Source organism: Taudactylus pleione, unplaced genomic scaffold (assembly GCF_031769625.1).
Source record: "Taudactylus pleione unplaced genomic scaffold, aTauple2 ptg000041l, whole genome shotgun sequence".
Taxonomy (NCBI): Eukaryota; Metazoa; Chordata; class Amphibia; order Anura; family Myobatrachidae; genus Taudactylus; species Taudactylus pleione.
Window position 1 is genome coordinate 72,697,846 of NW_028284443.1, and position 24,655 is coordinate 72,722,500.

A 24,655-nucleotide genomic window follows, 5' to 3' on the forward strand; every position below is an offset into this window, starting at 1 on the left:
GACAGAAAACAGATCATGGAAAATGAATAGCCTTATTGACTATGTACAGTAGCATTTTTTAGTTTATAATAATTTATCTTTTTAAATTCTGCAGATAAGTTTAAAAATGCACATTAAGATCCTAAAGGTTTGCGATAATTTTTAGGGGGTTGAATACATATTTTGCGTGAAATCGCTCTGCGCATGACTAGGAGATTTGCGTGGTTCTGGCACTAACACCAGCCTACATCTAGAGAAGTTTTAATCGATTTAAAATTGATGAAAATTAATCAACATTACATGTTGTGTTTCTGGAGCTAAAGCACACATTTACATTTTTTTTTAGAATTAGTAAACGTGTGAGCAAACCCCCGAAACACATCAAAATTGATTCAAATCAACCTTTAGTAATTATACCCCTTTGAGTGGTGTTTTGCTGCATCTGCGATGCGAACGAAATGCACAATTTAAAGAAAAAGTCGCTGCACTACATGGCTCAGTGCGGCTCATTCATGCCGGGCATTCTCACGCGGTATGGCATACGGAGGGGGAGCCTCTTCCAGGTGTCCCAGACACAGCTCAAGCGTGAGCCTATAGATATCAACACGGTGGCACACCATCATAGGTCATGTGGCCGCACGTCTAACTGTGCGTGCACAGCGAAGCAGCACTGCAGTGACTGAGTCAGGTTGCTGCGTGCCGGCACCACTCTGCGGGTGAGGGAGGGACATCTATGGTGGCAATCATTGAATCGATGGGTTTTATTTTGGGGGTCGTGTCTTATTTATTTTTTCTGTCTGGGACAATCTGTGTGTGGTTTTCCCCCTTCATTACATTTTGGGCACTCCAACATTTTTTGCTTATGATGCTAATAGACCTGGGACTGGCTCTGTTGGCACTCTAGGTGACAGCCTAATTTCACCAAATGGAATCACTAACCCTAATTGTAAGGCATAGAGCAGAAACCAGTATTCATGTGCCCTGGGGAAGCAGAGTTCGGTGATGGAGCCTCATAGATAGTACTTATTACAGGCCCATCTAACAAATTGTGTTAAAAATTTTACTTCTGTCTATAGTCTGTCCTAATTGGCTACACACATGGTTAGCCAAACTGGATAGATTTGCAGCTTAGTTCAAGTCTCCATATTCCTTTGGGTTACAATTAGGCCGGTTAGTGTGATTGTAATTAATGTAATATGGATATGCACTTGCTTTGGTATTGCTTGCACTGCGACATCAGGATGTAGTTATCAGACCGGCGCCGGAATGCCAGACCGAACGAGGTAAGTTCGAGGCGCCCTTAGCGTTAGCCGTGGGAGGGGGCTAGGGAGCGCAGCGGGGTTAGGTTTTGGGAGGGAGACGTTAGGGTTAGACACCCCTAGGGGGGGAGGGTTAGAGACCACTGGGGGGGGTTGTGGGGCGGGTTAGGCTACAAAGAGTGAGAGTAAGTATACTTACCCGATACTTCTGAAAACATTTTTTGGGGTTTTGTTAATAAAATTGTGTTGGATAAATTTTAATTCAATCCTAAAAAAAAACCCTGACAATTTCCAGGCGTTTTTTGTAAAAAATAAGTGTTCAAATACAGTAAAAAAAAAAAATCAGAAACATAGCATGAAACGGGTTATAAATGGATGGCTATGATATGTCGACAGTCATCACGTAGACTGACATTTATCATGTAGACAGTGGAGAAATATTGAAATGTTAGAATGTCGACATATCGTTCCAGGTGACTTGCCTGCTCCTGACGGCACCACCTGCGTCTTCTGGATCCTGGTGGTCATGTGACTTCCAGGTCAGACTTGTGATACTCGGTGTTTGGTTAATTTTCACTTATCCTGCTAGTGTTGAACTCTAACCGCCGCCCCCCAGCCCCTACAGCCTACCCCGCTGCCTAACCCTAATATTTCCCCGCAGCCTCACCGTAATCTTGACATTGTTGATCTTTTGACTACATTTATAGTAATCATCTGATGTATTTGAAATTTGTTAAAATGTTTTAGAATTTTTTTAGTAAAAATGTACAGTATAATTGTCACCACACAACCTGAATATGAGGATCTAGAGCTCCTTTAGGCAATAAAAAGGAAGATGATAGTTCATTAAGTACCGCTAAACCTAAAAGTTGAAAACTTACACTTTGGGGTAAATTTACTAAGATGGGAGTTCTATTAAGTAGTGATGTTGCCCATAGCAACCAATCAGATTCCAGGTATTATCTTCTAGAAGGTGCTAGATAAATGAGAAGTATAATCTGATTGGTTGCTATGGGCAACATCACTTCTTAAATAGAACTCTCATCTTAGTAAATTTACCCATATGAGCCATGTTCCAACTGGATAATGCATCTATCACTTAGAAAGATAGACATGTGGCTTGCTTAATTATCAAGAAATCATGTAATTTATATAAGAAAAACTATATGTAGGGATGATAACCAGACAATGACTGAAAAAGTAAACAAAAAAATTCCACAGAATGTTGGGAACTAAACCATGATCTCACACTTTTTAAAATTAAAACAGTGGTCTCCTCATTTAATGCGGCCAAGTGGTCACCTAAATTTATTGCAGGTCAACCTCTTTTGGCCATTTTGGTTAAATTTAATTTGACGTGTTCGAATGAGCAAAAAGACTACTGGGGAGTATGTTCCGAAAATATAAAGTTTAATATATTTTGTGTGGGTACTGCAAAAAGACCCCCCCAGCAATACTGATGTTAGAATGTGATGAGCGCAAATGTCATTAAATGGCCTCAATAATCAGGACTACTCCGTACTGCTCAAGTCTCATGTTGGGTACACACCAGGATGGTGGCCGATTGGTAAGCTATGCACTTACCAATTGGGAGTTCGATATGTCTGGGGTGACGTCACACTTGGATGGGCATTTAAATTTGCCCGTCTAGTTAAGAGGTTAGTGTCTGCGGTACCTGAAGCAAGGGTCGCCTGTACACGCACGAAGATGCACAGATGCATCTGCCAGATATATTGGCATTGGTTGTGCTCCAGAGCCGACCTGATATGTCTGAACAACGTTGTTCACAGACATATCGTGTATACGCACCAGTCGATGCACTCATGATATATCGCCAAGTGTGTACCCAGCATTACTGTAGCGCCTGAGAATTAGAGCTGTTTGCTCTAATTAATCAGTTAGCAAAATGGAGTTTAATAGTATTTTTTAAAATGCATCATAGTTACTGACTCCAATCACTATAATGGATGAAATACTATATTGGTAATTTTACAGAACATATAACAAATATAACAAACTATTTATACAATAATAATTAGATCAAAGTGATCTACATATTAGAATTCTCATAGCAGTAAGGTGAATACATTAAGAAAAAAATGTATTTGAACTTAAAGCAAAGCATATTTGTTCTAAGGAAAGAAACTCTTTGTTTTGCTGGGAAATTACATCTAGCTTATCATTTTCTGCACTTTACTGGTTGGGTAAAATAGCACATTTTAAATATTAGGTAAAGGTTAACTACTTAAAAGATTGAATAATTAGACAGGAAAGTAAATTTTGCATTGTGTAACATGGTAATATTTTCTTGCAAGTAGCCCCTTATCTTTACAATGTGTATATACTGGAAATGTTATCATATTCCCACAAAACACAAATCCCATATTGCTTTGGGTAATAATATACACATATACTTTAGACCTTAAATGTGCTTTGGCATGTTAAACCATGGTCATAGGTTTTTTTGCTATAGAATATGCCTGTATACAACATTAGACGTAAAAGCTAATTTCCCATCTTTGGAATAGGTTACATCTGTATGTTTATAATGTACAGTCTTGTAGAGTATCTGGGCATTTTCAAATTAAATGTAATACAACATTAGCATAATGTTAAAGAAGCTGCTTTTGAGACTTTTACTGATCACCAAAAAGATATTTTGCTATATTTATTTCCGACTTCGGTGAAGCCTTTCTACTTACATTTCCAGTGCAATTTAGACTTGTTCCAGGAAGTGTCCTGTTTAGCCGATGGTGCTTTATGCTATTACAAAATTAACTTGCTAAGTTTGTTAATGTACTTAAAATGTTCTATTATTCTGAAATAATAGCAGCGAGGAATCCCATAGCTTTGTTAATACATTATATCCTTATCTGTGTTTACATCAAGAAGCACTCCTGTGTAGAATGACTTCAGAGTTTACACAGCTGCAACTCTATAAAATTTCATTAAACTCCCTGATACATTGCCAGCTTGGGCGATATGACTTCATCACTTCTTATGGTGAGATGTTTTCAAACTTTGGCCACCTAGTCAGGGTAACTCTCCCCATTTGTAATGGGAGCTAGAGCAGATAGATTGCCCACCAGCATACCACCCTAATCTGCTAATCCAAACAACTCACTAAAACAGTTTTCAGATCGATTTTATTTTTTTGAAACAGCAGAAAACACGCTTTATTTTATGCAACTGCTGCCTTATCTGCTTTTATAAATAACTTCTCTGTGTAACTGTATTTAAGGGCTGCCAAATACTTCGATTTGCCAATTGATCAAGAAAACTCCTCTGTGGCATTCCATCATTTGTTCTGCTGTGGGATTACAAACCTACTTATAGTGATGAATATTGCCTGGATTATCTCAACGTGTACCAACTCTATACACAAACATGTAGGAAAAATCTTTTGCAAGAAACAAGTTAACAGGATGTAAACATGTCCATTTTAAAAAGATGAATTTTATATGCGCTACATATACACCATGTCACATGATATTTAAGTATCTTTGGTGCAGTGGTGCAATAACCAATAATAAGAAAAATATAACCCTCTTTTTATTATTTGGAGGGACATATTTTTTATCCAGATTATTTTGAATATTGTTGCACTTTTGCAAATACAGTGCATCCGGAAAGTATTCACAGCGCTTCACTTTTTCCACATTTTGTTATGTTACAGCCTTATTCCAAAATGGAATAAATTAATTTTTGTCCTCAAAATTCTACACACAGTACCCCATAATGACAACGTGTAAAAAGTTTTTTTGAGATTGGCAGAAGGGACTTTGTACAACTCCTTTAAATGCTATAAAGAAAATGTTATAACTTTTTTTTTAAATGACTAAAAAATATTATTTGGCTAGTTGCAGCAGTCATACTTCAAAAATAAAAATCTTGTTTTGAAAATTAACATAATTTAAACAGTTTAATATACATACTATAAAACAAAAACATGTTTTTTATTCATTTACTTTAAACTGGATTTCATTACTCAGATGACATTGTCATACTTGTTTTCAGGCAAATTTTTTCCATTCCACTTTTAGAACATTGTCTGACATATTGTAGCATTTCACCAAAGTCATAACAGTTCTGCACTACCTTTGCCTGTGGCCCCTTCCCCATATTGTCTAGACAACACTTTTAGTTAAATTTAGCACCATAATGTACAGTCTATTCTAATGTTCACGTAAACGCTTGCCATACGATTACCCACCATTCCTGTCAACATAAGAAGCCTCTCTAATTATTGCATTATCACATTTATTTCCTATGCTTCAATCATGCATACTTATTTTGCACACTTTCCCCCAAATCCCTACTTGACCCTTTTCAAAATAGCTTTTGGCTACATTCTACAGACAGCCATGCCTAAATGAGTAATGACATGCTGTCTCACAAATCAAATTGCACAAGTGGAATTTAGACTGTTTTTGAAATTCACCATTGTACAAATGTAAAAATCTTGTACATTTAGATTTGAAAGCTATATAAAATATTGCAATAACAAATGTAATATGTAATGCTTTCAAATATATTCCAGTCATGGAAAAATCACTTGCAAGATCAGAGCATTGTAGATCACAATATGGTAGAAATGCATATGAGAGGGGTATTCAATTAGGTGCGAGAATAACCAAAAATCTGGCACCTTAGGTGCAGGGTTTTTCATTTTTTTTTAAGTGGCAGAAGTTTTTTTTTCACACCTCCAGAGCACGACTAATTTTTCCTAAAATCCATATTTTTAGGAAAAATGGTCGGGAATTGCTCTGGGACCCCTGCGGCAGCCCCCCTGACTAATTAAGCAATTGTATGTTTCCAATGAGTTTAATTAGTCAGCAATTACTCACCTTCCGAAGCAGTCTTCTTCCTCCAGGCTGTCAGGACCCGGTTTTCTGCAGCAACGTGTGGTAAGTTAGTGTGTGTAAGTATGTGTGATTGTGTGTATAAGAGCCCCCTCCTTGCGGGCAGAAGCAGGGAGAACTACATTTGCAGCGACGGCTACTTCCTGTAAACAGAACAAAAATGGAATTTACGTGATGTTAAAACCGTATGGATGCGTTCCATATACCGGAAGAAGAGCTAATGTGGACTTCCTGTTTGCGTTCCATTTGAAACAATATGGCAGCAGGACCGGAAGTAGATGCATTCCACTAACGTTCTGTTTACAGGAAGTAGCCGTTGCCGCAAAAGGAAGGCTTCCCCAGACTGATGGCGCACAACTGAGAGGGGACAAGAGATTGCATGATTAGCAGCCACCACTTACACATTTATCACCAATGGAGACAGATATAAAAACTGTACAACAACAAGGTATCCGGAAGTTCATCTGATGCACTTACGGTCAGGCGATATTATACTGCTCATTGTTTAAAATGAATGTGTGTGTCTTATTTATTTTAATGTGTACTATATAGCAGGATGATTGGATAGTCTTGTCCTATAGGAGAGAGGGACTTGCAATTGATTATTACCTATATATTGGTAAAATTAGTTTAGAGCAACTTTCATCTGGAAGTAGTTCATATCTAGGGTATAGAAACGTAGTCTTGAGCACTTCTGTCACACTGCCCTGAGGAATAGAGACTCTCTCTCAAAACGCGTTGCCAAAGTGTGACAGGAGTGAATCCAAAAGATCACTGGGAGGAATCCAGAGTCCTGGAGGAGGTTTCCGGAGACCTCCAACTTTAGATCTACAGGTCCTTTTGTGAGCGATATCTGGTAAACCTCCATCTTGCTGTATATGCTAACTTTATTCAAGTTTTATGGATATTGATATCTGGATATTTATAAAAACATTAAATAGTGTGTTTCGTATTATACCATATTTTTAGATCTTTCTCTCCCTTTATGTAATGAAAATTATCTTTCATGAAACATATACCGTACTTGCATATGAGACCAAAGAGCAACATTTGAAAGTTTTAAGGAAAGTATATTTCTGATATATTCGATATTTAGTGCACCTGAGTGATCACATTTCCATTTGTTCTCATTGTCCTTTGGTTATTGTGGTGTAACTGGCTTATTACCTGGGTGCAGCTCAGTACATGTCAGTGAGCCAGGGGTAACTCCAGGCATACTATACAACCATTTGATTACTTTACAGCCTGTGTTTGAAATATGACAGAACGGTAGCTGATTGGTTGGTACTTTATCTCTCTCCAAGGCTTAGTACATTCATTCTTAAATGCATTTTAATTTTCAGATGTACATTTTATTGTAAAAATCTAAGTGTAGAAATCTGCATTTTTCGATTTTAGAAAGGTGGATTAATGCTGAACCAATTTCCAAGTATTTCTTGGTGGTGGTTATAGAAGAATAAAAAAACAAAAAACAAATATACACTTTATTGGCCATTTTGGTTATATTTTATTTGCCACATTCAAAAAGTGTAAGTAAACTAATAAAACAAAAATTAAAGTTTTTTGAAACATTTTTTTTTCTGTATCAGTACGATACAGATACTGGCATGTAACCACCTAAAAAGAACATTGCATAGAAGTGAGAAAAGCCTTAGCAGCAAAAGTGTTAGGAACTGCTTAATTTACTGACAAGTATTTCTACTAGCTTTCTCCTCCCTCTTCCCCAACCAGAGGCTGCTACATGCAGCAGTTTTTTTCCACAGCTTCCATGCAGCTTCAACAGCAAACAAGTTTGAGGAGTAGGGAATGAGGAAGGGGGGCAAGGGCTGCCTGGCAACTTTAAGCCTGGGGGGTAAACACTAGCATGTGGCCCTAAGTATTCTACCGAATAACTGTGATGGAAAAAATAGCCTAATAAGCTTCTCGTCAGAGTGGTGTATCTAATGTGGGTGTAGTTTAAATAATTATAGAAATTTCTTGTTATGCCAAAGAGCTATAAACAAACACATAACCTACCAGACATATCTAACAAATCAAAAACTATACACTAGTGTCCTCTGTTCAATAGTGCCCAATATAGAATAATCAGACTTAAAATCAGATCCACAAATTGACAGCCTCTCCTTGCTCATTAAAAATCAGATGCCAGATCTGCCCCCTCCTTTTTAAATTAAACCCCAGATTTACCAATGTTTCGCAATAATAGACCTTTAGCTGCCTTTAAGAGGGGACGCAGTTTGAAAGATAGACTGGTTAATTCGGATATCTCTAAACTTGACGGGCTACAACCCCCTAATGTGTACTTTAAGACACCTGGTTGTTTGAAGTACAGTGGGTGCACTGCATGCAAGTTTCTTGTTCCTTGTAAAACGTTCAAACACCCGCACAATAATACTATCTTGACATTAGATTTGATCTCACCTGTATGACCACCTATGTAGTTTGTTATTGCATGCCCCTGTGGGCTCCATTATGTGGGTCAAACCACAAGAAAATTTAGAGAGCGTATGAATGCACATTGCTCCGCCATTCGCATGTTGAATGGTAAAGATATTGACCAGCCGGTAGCCAGGCATTTTGGCAAAGCGAGTCATTCTTTGGATTCCCTCAGGTACTACATCACTGACCACATTCCAGCCTCCTTAAAGGGTGGAGACCGGGCAAAAATATTGTTGTTTAAAGAATCTAGGTGGATTATTAGATTGGGCACCACTAAGCCTGGTGGGCTTAATGATAAAATTAACTGGAACAGCCTGATGTAAATAGCATTTCTGCATATTAGATGGTTCTGCTATGTATTATATCTTGATCTTGGACTATCTTGATTTATCTGTGTACTTTGGATATTGGATCATTTTATGTATTTATCTGCGTTTGTTTTTATTTATTTTCATTTGTTTATTTTTTGATTATTATTTATCACAGTTTCTTCTTTTTTATTGGGGGTGTTTTCTTTTGTCATTTTGTTTATTATTTTGATGTTATCTGCAGCTATCCCTGCCTATTCGGTTTTGCAGAAGTGGACCCACGGAGCATGGGCACGATGTCAGCATCGATGGAACGCATGCAGTCAGCCTGTGGAACGCATGCTGGCAGTTCCTTTGGTGATGGCTGTAGGGTATCCCAGAAGTGCAGCAGTGTCCAGTTCCGGTGGGAGGTGCCTGCATTCGTGGTAGAGCGTGGGAGCTGGTAGTAATGAGGGGGGCATAAATAGGGGGGGGGGTTAAGTGTTGGTTTTGTTTATGTTGTATGTGTATTATCCTGATGACGGGGCTGAGACCCTGAAAACATTTGATCTAATACATATGAATTTATAAGGATTTGTTGTCTCTGTGTGCCATTCACCTCATGGATTGCATTGAAATTATATTATATATATACTGCCCTGATTAAAGCCAAGCCCCCGAGCCATCGTCTGATAGATTTTGCACGTCGGAGAGTTAATCCAACAGTGCTGAGCAGTGCAGAAGGTGGAGCCACATGTTTGGGAAAGGATTGGAGAGGTACATGCAGGAAGTGCGCAGTGTTCCTGCCGGTAGTTGAAAAAAAAAGTCCCAAACAACGTGCCCCAGTCACCACCCCAACCCCACCAAAACCGCAACTGTGACCGACAACCAGGAGACTCATACACTATGCACGCAAACTCTGCCCAGCCACTCTTACCTGTCTAGTCCTCCTGCAACCTTCTGAATTCTGATTGGAGGATAGCTCCAACCATCCACCAATCAGTGTGGGAAGAAATCTCACCACTGTGATTGGTGGATGGGACTAGAGCCATCCACCAATCAGCATTCTGCCAAATACAGCCAGACGCAGCACGACTGCATCACGGGTATGTGACAGGCGGCTGGGAGACAGATAGAAGATGCTCCCTGACCGCTCTGACTGTATGAATAACTTAAATGGAGCAGTCGGAGAGCATCTTTTCTCTGTCTCCCGGCCGCAGGGTATGTGATGCAGCATGCAGCTGCAGCCACCCGGCGGCCCTTTAACTTTAAAATTGTAGCGTGGCGGGGAGCAAATGTCACCCTGCCCCCCGGCCCAGCCCACCCCTGAAGGAAGGCCAGCAAAAGATGCAATCATTTACAGCTGTGAATGGTGCTGCCTTTCCCACTCCCCTCTGCCATGTTAAAGTGGCACTTGGAATGGTCATAGCCAGCATTTAAACTGTCAATAGATGAACAAAAGATTGGGCTGTGCTAGTCCAAGCAATATTATTCCACAGTCACATAATTTTCATGTATTTTTCTAATACTACAGAGTGCATTTAATGCCAAATGTGATCTTGCACAAATAACATATTAAGGTAGGACTTGAATAGATCTGACTATGCAATCCACACACGTATCATCTTTTTAAGCATAAATGTATCTTTAATTTCACTGTGGACGACATCAATGCCTTTTATTTTATAGTGCATAAAATAACAACTATACCTCTTGATGATTTAGAAGCTTTTCCAAATCTGCTGCCATTTGGTTTTTTACACGAAGTAAAGACGACTTTTCTTTATTTAAATTACTGCAAAATAAGAAAACATTAGTAGCATGTTACATCACTATTCCACAGTCAGTATTAGCAGGAAAAAAGCAATACCAAACAAAGCTGCTAATTCTGAGCACCTTATTTGACACACACCAACACACTATCAAAAAGTAGCACATAATTCAGCCAACAAAAAACCCTGCTATTATCTATCAAATAAACAGCCATATCCTTGAACTCATAAAACATAAATAACCATGTATCAAACATTGTAATTTTAAACTGATGCCATGTAAATTATATATTTTAGAACAAAAGTATTTTTATAGATTTTCAACTGAACAAATAATCATGTCACAATAGAAATTGGATAAATGCACTGCCTACCACTTCTAAGTGAGGCAATGGCTTCACACACTGTTACTGATGGTGACTGTTTCCTATCCAGTCACATTTTTAAAGTTTAGGACAATACAACTGTGATGAGAGTGGGATATTCAGCAGAAATAGGAAAGATTAAGTCCACCTGGCAGGGGTGTATCTAGGGATCCAAGCACCCCTGACAATGTAATGAACTGGCACCCAGGGCCACCATCAGGGGGGGACTGTCAGGACTCGAGTCCCGGGCCCGGCCACTGGTAGAATATGGGGGGGGAGGGCTGCCAAGGCCCGTCCTCTGAGAGGACGAAACTAAGGACCACCCTTTAGCCAGCTGGGCAAAAATTTATTCTAATTACTCTCCGGTCAGGTCCGCTCCGCGCCGCCTGTCTGGTAACAGCCATGGAGTTGTTACAAAAGGAGAGGAATCTCCCCTGCCTCTAGTCACGGCATTTCAGTGACGTCATGCCGTACATGCTCTTTTGTGTGCCTGTGGCTGCATGTGAAGGAGAGGACGGAGACTGAGAAGAGCCGAGGAGGAGCAAAAGCACAGGAGCAGGGGGACGCTGCAGAGTGTGTAGCCTGCCCTCAGCTTGTGCTGGGAGAAAGACCCAATGTGACAGATGATACAGTAACTAAGCCATCAATCAGGTAAGAGTGTGTGTATTTTTAAATATTTGTATATGCAAATCTCTTGTACCCTGCTGAGTGCCCCATTTATTTTATTCCATCATCGGTGGACTCTGTGGATGCCACTTTGGGTAGACCCCACCTGTTGATGCCTTGGGCTTTGTTTGATGTGAGTGTGGCTCTTCTTCTACATCCTCTGTGTAACTTCCCCTCACTCTCCATGACCCCACCCTCCCTGTAACCTCCCCTCACTGTCCCTACCCTCACTCTACCTGTAACCTCCCATCAGCTTCGCTTCCCTCACCCTCCCTGTAACCTCCCCTCAGTGATCCTACCCTCACTCTCCCTCTAACCTCCCCTCTGTCCCTACCCTAAACTTCTCTGTAATTTCCCCTCAGTGTACCAGCTCTCACCCTTCCTGTAATGTTCCCTCAGTGTCCCTACCCTCACCCTCCCTGTAGAATCAGGCCCAATACTGAACATGTATCTTGAGTTCTATATTAAAGGTACCAAGTAGAAACGTGCCATACAGTACTTCTTAAGCATTAAGTGGATTGTTTCAGAGATATCATTACCTGTTATGTCATAGGGGCTAATTCAATTCTGTGTGCTATTGATAGCGCCGGGAGGGAGCTCCCGCAGCTATTCAATTTAGCACGCTGTCAGGTTGACTAATTGATTTCTCCCCACACCCTCCTGAGGGTGTGAGGAGAAATCCGACTAAAGTGCCGGCGCACGGCTGTTTTCCGGCTTAGCACAGAGCTAACAGTCTCGCTTTCGGCACTTTGGTCTGGGCGAATGCAGGTTCTCACTACTATACACTGCTTAAGTCGTGAGAACCGGCATTCTTAAATGCTTCAATTCAGACTTCACATTGCAGTCAATTGAATAGCTCCGGGACCAACATTCCGACGCTATTCAATTTGAATCACCCCATAGCGTAGAGATATCCAGGTATTGTTTGTTAAAAGAATATCAGTCTGAGCTCCCTGTGTCTCCAAGTTCTGCTGTAATGGCTGTATTGACTGCAGACTCCAAACTGGTGAATGGAGAGCTGTAGCAGTACAACTACAGATGGAAGACCTTTTTCAGTGGCACTGACCACACTCCAAGGGGGCCAATCCACAAAAAAAAGGGAGGGGGCTATAGCTACTAAAAAGTGTGCTTAAACGTAATTGTTTCTCATCACTGAAAGCCAACCTTACCACTGAAAGCCAACAAGGGGCTGAGCAATATTTCTAAAGTAATATACACATTCACAAGGTTGATAGGGGGGGGGGCCTGCCTACTTTGTCAGTCCTGGGCCCCACAATTTCTGATGGCAGCACTGCTGACACCCCCCCTGTGCAGTGCCCCCAGTAGTAATCCCCCTCTGTGCTGCATTGCCCCCAGTAGTAGTCCCCCCTATGCGGCACTGCCCCCAGTAATAGTCCCCCTATACAGTGCCCCCAGTAGTAGTTCGCCCTATACAGTGCCCCTAGTAATAGTCCTCCCTATGCTGCATTGCTCCCAGTAGTAGTCCCCACTATGTTGCAGTGCCCCCAGTAGTAGTCCCCGCTAGGTTGCAGTGCTCCCAGTAGTAGTCCCCCCTATACAGTGCCCCCAGTAATAGTCCCCCCTATACAGTGCCCCCAGTAATAGTCCCCCCAATACAGTGCCCCCAGTAATAGTCCCCCCTATACAGTGCCCCCAGTAATAGTCCCCTCTCTAAAGTGCCCCCATTAGCGGTCCCCCCGGTCTCTCCCATCACATGCTGTGGGGGGAGCCAGAAGACCGAGCTCATGAGTGAGCTCCAGCCGGTACCCTCCGTGTACGACGCAGCAGCCAATGAGAGTCTGTCTGACTCTCATTGGCTGGCTGCTATAACAAACACACAGCCGCCTCTGGCGGCTGTGTGTTTATAAACTGCGTAGGGAAGACCGCTCTCACTGCGGTCTGCCCTACATTTGTGGGGCTAGGGGACTAGTCCACCCCTTGGCTGCTGGTGCCATTGCCGGACGGCGCCCCCCCTTTGGTCGGCACCCCTGGCAGGTGCCATCCTGGCCAATGGGTAGATACGCCCTGCCACCTGGGACCCACTCTTGTCAGGAAGACTGCCAGTGGCAGTTCACATTGTTTCTTAAATACTGCTTTAAAGTTATATATTGTATTTTGTAGAAACACTGTGTATGTGTTATATTGTTCTCTGAAAGAGTCTAATCATCCCTGGAGCAGCTATTCTAACCAAGACTGTTTTCAGCACATCCAGCTTCAGGGGCAAACACAGGATTTGTAGAGGAGATTTTCAAATGCTTGATTTTAAAGTGTTGCCAGTCCATGGAGAGGGCATATATAGCACTACCAGCTATAATACACATCATACGAAGTATAGTGTATGCAATAATTCTGACATATACAGGACCAGCGATCACAGAAGGGCCATCCTACCTGAGCTGAATGTTTTTATTTCAGATGTGGGCACCATTCCAGATCATTTGAGTTCGGGAGTCTGGGGGAGCAGCAAAAGAACCTTGCACTGCCCTGAACATATATGTACATATCGGTCTCCTTAAGCACTGGATAGTGTATTATTATACAGTATTAATAATTTACCCTATAGATGGTCTATATTAGTGGACCCCTAACAGTGCATGTTTTCCATGTCTCCTGGTTGGTGCACAAGTGTATTCATTACTGGCTCACACATTTAAAAGAACAGGTGGTGCTAATTATTTAATTTGTGACACTGAGGGGATTTTAAAAACATGCCATTTCTATTGTGGTCTTCATGGTGTGGGCTGGGGGGTGTCCAGGCAACCGGAACCCCCCCCGCGTTTGCCTATGAGTTTATAGAATACAACATACACGTTATCTTGACAAAATAAAACAACAATATGGCAGCATTTAATAATGATGAAATTCTACTGGCATTTGTAGGAACGAGCGGTGTATCAGGTGGACTTTATTATTACTGAATGGCATCGCTCTCTTGTTATAGTTGTACACTGTGCATTACAGAAACTAATGACCAAACCGGTATATGAAGTTGCTATAATTAAAGATTACAAAACATAACATACTCATGTGGCATATGGATTTTTCTTTGACAATAACTGTTAACACAAAGGTGAATCTTAGCAATGTACTGATTACAGAGCAGAACACTTATAGGTGCATAGAAAGCAGAGTGGCACAGTGGTTAGCATTGCGGTCTGTACAGTGCTGTGGTTATCGGCTTTCATTACTACTTTGTGGTGTTTGTATGTTTTCTACATGCTTTGCTGGGTGCCCTCTGAGTGCTCTGGCCAAAAATATCTTGGTAGGTTAAAATTGTTAGTGACGAAATGATCCCTAATGTATGTGTGTTAGATAATTTAGACTCAGTGATGGAAATACTGAAAATGCAGATGTCCCTACAATCTTTCAAGCCTTCACACCCGAAGACCTCCCTGCATTGCTGTTTTCAAAGGAGAGGGCTACAACCAATCACTTCAACAAGTGAAGAGAAACAATTGCAATAATGCAAAGGTAAAGTTGTAAAAATACAAGCTCATCTATATTGATAGTTGTGTATTTATCTATCTAGATCTACCATATATACTGTATATATATATATATATATATACACATACACACACATATATATATACACACACACACACATACATATATATTATAAGGGCACAGTCGTGCCCTTATATTAAGGCTGCATCTAAAAAAAAAATGATTTCTCCATAGAGAATTCCGGAGGGGGTTTGGGTGCTCTAGGGGTTACACCTCATAAGCTATTAGAGTATCAGAGGTACGGATCTGAAATTTGGCATGGTCGGGTAGAACTGTCACTGGGTGCTGCATGCCAAATTTCAGGGCAAAAACATAAGAAAATGAGGACATGGAAGTAATCTACAGCTCCAACTGTCACTTTTTTCTGACATTCTCAATTAGGAACCCTTTTCTGCTATAGTCTATGGGGGGATTTTTGGGAAGGCATAACTCAGGGTAGGGGTGGATTTTAGACTTGGGGTTTGTTTTATTAGGTAGCTATTGTGCCAGGGTACTTGCTTTTGGGGTTCAGGTAAATTAGAAAGTTACTGTTTTTAAACTATTACCTCAAGAATGCGCCATTGTAGAGATAGGACTTTTCAACTTGTTGCGCAGCCTCATTAGGAGCCTCCAGCAGCTATAGTCATAGTGGCTTCACTTGGGTGCAGCAAGATGGTCGTCATTTGCGGGCGGCAGCAGGGGCCGGTGGGGCAGGAAGCCGGCATTTGCTGCGGCCGGGATGCAGGGGAGAGGGGGTACGGGCTAGCGGGCATTAGCTGTGGCCAGGAACCGGGGACGGCAGCGGGCGCTAGCGGCGGCGGTGAGGGCGGTGGTGGTTCAGGTGTTAGGACCTGAGGGAGGTAGCAGCACACCGATGCAGGCTCGGATCTGAAAATCCCGTGATACCTGCATCTGTGTTTACAAAAAACAAACACGGATGCACGGACGGGTCAGTTAGACCAGTGTGTGCTTCTGTGTTTAAATATAAAAACAGTGTAAAAAAATGTAAAATGGCGTAGCCCCGCCCCAAAAATCCAACCTGCCCCGGGCTATGGAGCCCCAGTACTGGTTGTGCTAATTACAGGGGGGACAAACAACATAGGGGTCCCCGGTATGAAGCACAACCAGCACCAGGCTTTTCAGAACCAGTCCTGGTTGCCAAAATACGGGGGACAAATGATGTAGGGGTCCCCCATATTTAGTGCAACCAGCACTGGGCTCTGAGCTGGTCCTGGTTCTGGAAAAACAGGGTCTAAAAAATGCAAAGGGCCCCCCTGTATTTACCAGAACCAGCACCGGACTCTTTCTAGCAGGTGGGTGATGCCACAGCCAGGGGAGCCCTTTCACCGGGCCCACCAGCCGCAGCATCACCCCTAACCACTAGTCAGCCCAGGCCGGGGATCCCTGGGGAGTTGGGGTCCACCTCTCCAGGACACCCCAGGCCCAGGCTGATAGCTCGGGGCTATCCCCGGCACAGCTGGGCGGTGGGTGCCGGGTTGATTATGTAAAGTGTGGTGCAATTACATTTTAAATATTGTCTTTTGCTGTGGAACTACAGTTCCCAGCAAGCCTCCCCCGCATGCTGGTACTTGGAGAACCACAAGTATCAGTATGCGGGGAATTACGGGGGAGCTGATAGCTGTAGTTCCACAACAAAAGCAATATTAAAAAAAAACACACACCGTAGAAAAGTATAATTTTATAAACCATACATGTACACACACATGCATACACACTATCTCACTTATCCCTGAAGCCAATCTGTCCTCTTCTCCAGTAGGTAGTTGCCAATGGTGTACCAGTAATAAAAAATGTCATACTCACCTCCTCCTATGCATGGATCTGTCCTCTTCGCAGTGTCGGACTGGGGCGTGAATGGCCCACCAGGGGAATGCAGTGATTGGGGCCCATACTTAGGGGTGTGACCAGCCTGCAAATTGGGTCTGGGCCCCTTAAAAATATGAGATATGGTAAGAACTTACCCTTGTTATCTCTATTTCTACGAAGTCCATAGGGTTCCACAGGATACCTTGGGGTATAGGTGTGACGTCAGTCATCGGGCACCAAAGAGTTAAGCTTTCAGCCTCCCAGGATGCACTAGTTCCCCCTCCTATACCCCGCCCCCGAGCCAAGGCATCTCAGTTAGTTACCAAGCCATAGGCCGGAGGAGGAGAAGGAAGAGAGAGAACAAAGATCTGGACACATACAAGAATCACATTCTCACCAGAGGGAGATGGAAAACCGGTGACCAGAGCAAAACCCATCTGCAGCACATGTGCGACAGGGCGGGAGTCCTGTGGAACCCTATGGACTTCGTAGAAATAGAGATAACAAGGGTAAGTTCTTACCATATCTCATATTTTCTACTTCAGGGTCCAAAGGGTATCCACAGGATACCTTGGGGATGTCCCAAAGCAGTATCCTTTAAGGGTGGGGACGCTCCTGTGCAGAAAGGAGAATCCGCCGCCCGAAGGAAGCCTCCTGAGAGGCGAAGGTGTCAAACCTGTAATACCTCACGAAGGTATGGACAGAGGACCACGTAGCAGCCTTGCAGATCTGGACTGCAGAGGCACCACGTCGAGCTGCCCACGAAGGACCCACAGACCTAGTGGAATGAGCCTTCACAGAAGGAGGAACCGGCAGGCCTTCATGAAGATAAGCTTCAGAAATAGCCATACGGATCCAGGCTGCCAAAGTTTGCTTTGAAGCAGGCCAACCCTTTTTACGGAAGCCATAGAGGACAAACAAAGTGTCCGACTTCCTAAACGAAGAAGTGCGGTCAACATAAGTCCTTAAGGCCCGCACAACATCCAAAGAGGCCTCACCCACGGAAAGACATGAAACTGGGAAACAACTTTGGGAAGAAACTCAGGCCGAGTGCGGAGCACTGCCCCGTTCCCATGAAAAACCAAGAAAGGGGGTCTACAAGAAAGAGCCCCTAACTCAGAAACACGTCTGGCCGAAGCAATAGCCAGAAGGAAAACAGTCTTAGCTGTTAGCCATTTAAGATCCACTGAGCCCAGTGGTTCAAACGGCGGTCCTTGGAGAGTCCTCAGGACCACAGCCAAATCCCAAGGCGCCACAGGTGGAACAAAGGGCGGCTGAATGCGGACAACACCTTGCATAAAGGTGCGTACATCCGGGATTGTAGCAATCCTACGGTGAAACCAGACAGACAGGGCCGAAACCTGTACCTTCAAAGAGGCAAGGCGAAGCCCATGATCTAGTCCCGCTTGTAGGAAGGCGAGAATCCGAGACAGACGAAACTCCCGCGGTGCATAACCTCTCGGTCGACACCACTGGAAGAACGTATGCCACACGCGATGGTATATCCTCGCGGAAGACGGTTTCCGAGCTCGCAACATGGTACGCACCACAGAGCTGGAAAACCCCCGGGACCTCAGCATGGCCGTCTCAACAGCCACGCCGTCAAAGACAGCCGAGTCAGGTCCGGGTGAAGACAAGGACCCTGAGACAGAAGGTCCGGTCGTGGCAGCAACCGCAGAGGACTGTCCACGGACAGACCCTGAAGGTCTGAGAAACAGTGCCGTCTGGGCCACGCGGGAGCTATCAACAGGAGCGTCCCTCTTTCCTGTTTGAATTTCCGGATTACCCGTGGAAGAAGGGAGACCGGAGGGAACAGGTATGCGAACCGGAACGTCCACCGGACGGACAGAGCATCCACCAGAGACGCCCCTTCATCTCTTGTGCGAGACCCGAACACCGGCAACTTGTTGTTGTGCCGGGACGCCATGAGGTCGATCTCTGGAAGACCCCACCTGTCCACCAGCAGTTGAAAAACGTCCGGGTGCAGGGACCATTCCCCCGGATGAACGTCCTGGCGACTTAGAAAGTCCGCCTCCCAATTTAGCACTCCCGGGATGAAGACCGCTGATATGGCCGGAAGATTGCACTCCGCCCAAACCAGGATCCGAGAGACCTCTACGAGAGCCGCCCGACTGCGGGTTACTCCTTGCCTGTTTATGTAGGCCACGGTGGTAGCGTTGTCCGACTGGACCTGTACCGGGTGACCCTGGAGAAACCGATGTGCCTGCTGGAGAGCATTGAAGACCGCACGGAGTTCCAAGATATTTATGGGAAGCTCCGCTTCTGTCGGCGTCCACCTGCCCTGGAACAAGTGTGGACCCGAAACCGCTCCCCAGCCCCGAAGACTGGCGTCCGTTGTCAACAGGACCCAATTTGGAACCCAGAACGGACGTCCCTTGTTGAGGTAGGTCGTCTGTAACCACCAAGCAAGGGACAGGCGAACCTCCGGGGTGAGCACAATCGTCTGGGACTTCAGAGACTGAGGCAGCCCGTTCCACTTGGACAGGATCAGGTGCTGCCGAGGTCTGGAGTGAAACTGGGCGTATTCCACCATGTAGAACACCGACACCATGGAGCCCAGTAACCTCATCGCTGAGTGTAGGGACACCCGGCGGCTGTGCAGACAACTGCGCACCCTTGACTGTAAAGCAGAGATCTTGTCCTCCGTCACGAAGATCCTTTGCTGTCCCGAGTCCAATAAGGCTCCAAGATGCAGAATCCTCCGAGACGGGATTAGAGTGGACTTCTGCCAGTTGATTAGCCAGCTGTGCCGTTGCAGCAGTGCAATGGTCAGGTCCAAGTGGCGTAACAGGAGCTCTGGAGATCCTGCCACCAATAACAGGTCGTCCAAGTACGGCAACATGCGGACTCCCTGCAGCTGCAGAGAAGCCGCCATGACCGCCATCACCTTGCTGTCGCCAGGCCAAAAGGTAACGCCCAAAACTGGAAGTGGTCGCTGCGTATTGCAAACCTGAGGAACTGTTGATGGCGCAAAAGAATAGGGACATGCAGGTAAGCGTCCTGTATGTCCAATGACACCATGTAGTCCCCAGGTTCCAGCGCCAGAATGATGGACCATAGGGTCTCCATCCGAAACTTCGGTACCCGCAAAGACCTGTTGAGTGCTTTGAGGTTGAGAATCGGACAATACGAACCATTGGGTTTCAGTACCAAAAAAAGATTTGAATAGAAACCCTGGCCCCTCTGGGAGAATGGAACAGGCACTATAACTCCAGCCTGGAGCATAGTGTGCAATACCTTCCGGAGCTCCCTAGCCTTGTTCCGGTCTGATGGTAGACCCGTGGTGAAGAATCGAGCCGGGGGTCTGTGCCGGAAGGAGAGGGCGTACCCGTGGGAGACCACCTCCAGAACCCAAGTGTCTGTCGTAGTGGTCGACCAACACTGGGCGAACTGCAACAGGCGGCCTCCCACCCTGGGATCCCCCAAAGGTAGGCCCGGACCGTCAGGCCGCAGGCTTGTCATCTGGCTTGGGGGCCGGACGTCTGGTACTCCATGCCTGCTTCCGTGGCTTGACCGATTTCTTAGGGCCAGCCTGTCGAGGAAACGACTGTGGTTTGGGCCTGCCCTGGGCCCTAGATGACCGAAAGGACGATGGTCCAGAACCAGAAGGAGCAGCGGCCGACGGGAGACAAGCCGATTTGGCTGCCGCCAGCGTGGCCACAATCTTATCCAGATCCGGACCGAAGAGAACTTCTCCGGTAAACGGCAATGCCTCCAGACCCTTTTTGGAATCTGCGTCCGCCTTCCAGGATCACAGCCACAAGGTGCGACGAGCAGCTACTGCTGCTGAAGAAATCCTAGACACCAAAGTACTAATGTCTAGGGCCGCCTCGTTGATGTAGGTGGCCGAATCACGGAGATTGCCAATCCACTCCGCCTGATCGGCCGGACAGTCGGAATCAAAAGAAGCCTCTAATGAATCCGCCCAGCGCTCCATCGCTCTGGCAACCCAGCAAATGGCCATAGCCGGCCATGCTGCCCCCCCCCCGCAAGGGAATAAGCGGACTTCAGGCAGATCTCCACCTTGCGGTCCGTAGCATCCTTAAGGGAGGACATGGATGACATCGGCAATGTGGCACTACGGACAAGACGGGTCACGTGAGAATCCACCTGTGGAGGGGATTCCCACTTAGCAAAATAATTATCCATGAACGGATAAGCCACCGCCAGGCGTCTCTGTGGCTGGTATCTTTTGCCAGGCTGTTTCCACGCCTCCTCTAAATGGTCCACCAACTGACCCGAAAGAGGAAAGACTGTGGCATCGCCCTTCACATCTTTGAAAAAGGCATACTTAGATTTAGCCGCTGGGGGAACTTCGTCCTCAATCACCAAGGCTGTGCGGACCGCCCGAATAAGTCCAGGAATATATACTTTGGACTTAGCATCAGCGTCCTTAGTATGGAGAGGTTCCTGATCGTAAGGATCCAGAATCTCCCCATCATCAGACGTCCCCTCGTCATCCTCATAAGGAGCCGACAGAGACGCCACCGGCCGTTTATGCGGCCGCATCACAGACTCCCCTTGCAACACATCCGACAAGTGCTGTACAGAACTCGTCAGGGAGTTAACCCACGCTGGCTCCTGAGCAACCGGGAGCGGGGAAATAGGGAGACTGTGGGGTACCACCAATTGTCGTGGGAAACCCTGCATCGGTGTAAACGCGGCCCACTAAGGCTGTAAGCGCTTGAGCGAAACAAGCCCAGGGCGGCTCCTGTACCAGTGCAGTAACCGTAAGAGGCCGCGCCATAGACAAACACTGCCGGCAGAGGCCCTCCGCGCTACCCTCCCCCTCCGCTAACGGTACTTTACACGTAGTACACTGTAGCCGGAGGGGAAAATCACTTTCAGACATGATGGCACCACGTATGTGACCCCTCTCACCAATTATATATTTAAGAGGCGAGAGACCACCCTGCAGCACCGCACCGCAAGGGCTTAGCAGAAAAAACAGGGACAGTATAAAGCTGACAGTTTAGAAAAAAAGTTACAGGCAGCAGCGCTAGCACAGTCACATACAATGCAGAGAAATAACAATTCCTGCACTAACAGCGCTGATCACTCAACTACACAGACACAGGGCCTGGTAGGACACAGTGCTGCATACACAGACCTGACCACAGCGGAGGAGAGGTATGCGGGGGACCCAGACCACGATGCTTCCAATGCAGGCTTCCAGCAGCGTTCACCATGCTTCAGAAAAGATGGCCGCCGAGGAGCAGAGAGAAGGCTGGCCTGGGGGAGGAGCGCTGACACAGGGCCAGTCAGCACAGTGCAGAGAGGGCTGTGTGCAGCGGGGGAGGCGCCGGCTGTGAGACAGGGAAGGCGCGCTCCCCTGGCATGCATTTAACCCCTGGGACGCCGCAGCGCTACCGCTCTGCTGCGGTCCGCTGTCCCAGGGGGTAGTGGAAGCGCAGGTTGGTCGCCTGGCTCCACGCTGCAGCCAGTCCCCAGGGAGCCCCCTGCCTGGGGACTTAGGACCATGTGATCAGCGGGGACCCCCCGCGGGACCCCGCTGCTTACCTCTGTCCCCCTTGAATCCGGCCATGGTCCGGAACATCTGGGGTCACCGCTAGCTGTGACCCCAGATGTCCACCAGCATCCCCGGATCAGTACCGGCGTTCTGGTACCGGCGGGGTGTAGGGAAGACAGCATGGACGTCAGGACTGACTGTCCATGCTGTTCATCCAGATGTGCAGCCACAGCTGCATGAAGAAAAAGCTTCAGGGGCTCTTCTAAGCCCCCCTCTAGCAGGTGCCTCAGACTCCGGCCGGGCACCAAACGAAACTGAGATGCCTTGACTCGGGGGCGGGGTATAGGAGGGGGACCTATTGCATCCTGGGAGGCTGAAAGCTTAACTCTTTGGTGCCCGATGACTGACGTCACACCTATATCCCCAAGGTATCCTGTGGATACCCTATGGACCCTGAAGTAGAAATATATAGATATGGTAAATATTGCTAGTGAAAGCATAATAACGTACCAGACTAATAACAGCAATACACTGTAGAAAATACACCAATGTCCTGTGCAATATAATACAAGTGCACAGTCTGGAACCTGATACCTTGAGGAGGGATTGCGCCCTCAGGCAGTGGGGCCCACCGGGGGTTTCCCCTGTACCCCTGTGGGCCAGTCCGACCCTGCCTCTTCGTTCCAAAGTAGGTAAATCCTAGGTCTTGGCAAAAAAAAAAAAAACACGAATTACCTGAGCCCACGGACATCAGTAGTATCTAAGGAAACTACTACCTGAATGACAGCCGCGCTGCGGGATTTCAGTCCAGTAATCCCGGTGCAGAGTGCTCATTGGCTTAGAGAGGCAAGCCTTCCGCCTCTCAGCCAATGAGCGGTTCTCACCAGTGAATTCAATGGTGAGAACCGAGTGTGCCCTTTTCAAAAATGGTGCTTCAGCGCCATATTTGAAATTCAAAGATGGCCACCACGAGCCAATCACGGCTTGTGATGTCATCGCCCCGCCCCCTTGGCTAGCTTAAATACTGCCAGCGCGAGTTGGGCGACGGCCAGGAAAAAGAGCTTAAAGGCCGTCGCCGTCTTGGTGAAGACGCCATAGACGTCCTGGGGGAGCGGCAGCCATGTAAAAGAGCGGGGGGCTACGCCTTTTTTTTTCTCACATTCAATTTTTAACAGATGCGTAGATAGGTCTCACTGCTGCTGCATTCGTGCATCTGTGATTTATTGATTTGATTTTCTCAGGTGCATACGCACTACCAGTGAGCCCTCTGTTGCTCCCTTTGCACTGCACTGCTGCTACTGCTCTGCACCACAGCTGCTGCCGCTACCCCACATGCCTACAGCCGTCTCGCACTTTGCACCTCCCAAACCAACCTCCTGTGTGCTGTCCCCTCTACCACCTGCATTAGTGTACCATTTTGTTGCCCTTCTCCACTGCAGGTGGCCCGGTTTGCTCATCCAAACCCTGACAGTTAATTCATTTTAAAAAAGCTATGAAATTCCATAGACAAAAAACCTTACGGTTTCACATGTCCCATTAAGGCTGCTTAGACATGATCTGAAAATTCACAATACCTATTCATTTTCTGCCACTCAAACTTCAAAAAGCAATGAAATTACGATCATTAGGGCTGATGCCTTAATGGACGTGTTCCTTGCGCAATACAGATATAGTATGCCATCATATGGTATGCCATCACAGTCTGTGGTTAACTGCAGATTCAGCACTCTCACGGAATGAGATTGCGGTCACTCACAAAATGGTGGAGCTGCTAATTCACAGAATTGTGTGCTCATTGGTATACACACATGCAGTCTATGCAACTGAGGTCAAAGCAGAAAATATTGCTGTGCAGATGGGATAAAAGTGGTGTGGATGGGGGGAGGAGACAGCAGCGTGGATAGGTGAGACACAAAGGTGTGTAGAGGAGGAAAGGTTAAGGAGTACAGAGAGGGGGTAGCCAAAGTAATGTAGATGGGTGGAAAACAGTGGTGCAGATGAGGGGAAACAGAGTGGCACGGTTTGGGGGGACAGCGACGTGGATGGGGGTAGAGAGTGGCATGGACATGGGAAGACAGAGCATTGCAGATGGGTAAAGACTGATTGGTGCAGTTAAGGGAATACAGACTAGCACAAATAGGAGAACACACAACAGTAGGGATTGGGGAAGACAGGTTAGTGTGGATGTGTAGGAAGACAGTAGCGGCTTAGGGGAAGGCAGT

At 45.7% G+C, this 24,655-nt stretch overlaps 1 protein-coding gene across 3 annotated transcripts in view; it reads right to left on the minus strand.

The window, feature by feature from the left end:
- Window positions 1–24,655, minus strand: part of PIBF1 (progesterone immunomodulatory binding factor 1) — a 276,137-nt gene that overhangs the window by 31,698 nt on the left and 219,784 nt on the right. For all 3 annotated transcript variants that reach the window (XM_088459353.1, XM_088459362.1, XM_088459346.1), the window contains one exon: window positions 10,537–10,621. In XM_088459353.1, the coding sequence (XP_088315479.1) occupies window positions 10,537–10,621 (85 nt within the window). The remainder of the gene's footprint in view (window positions 1–10,536; window positions 10,622–24,655) is intronic.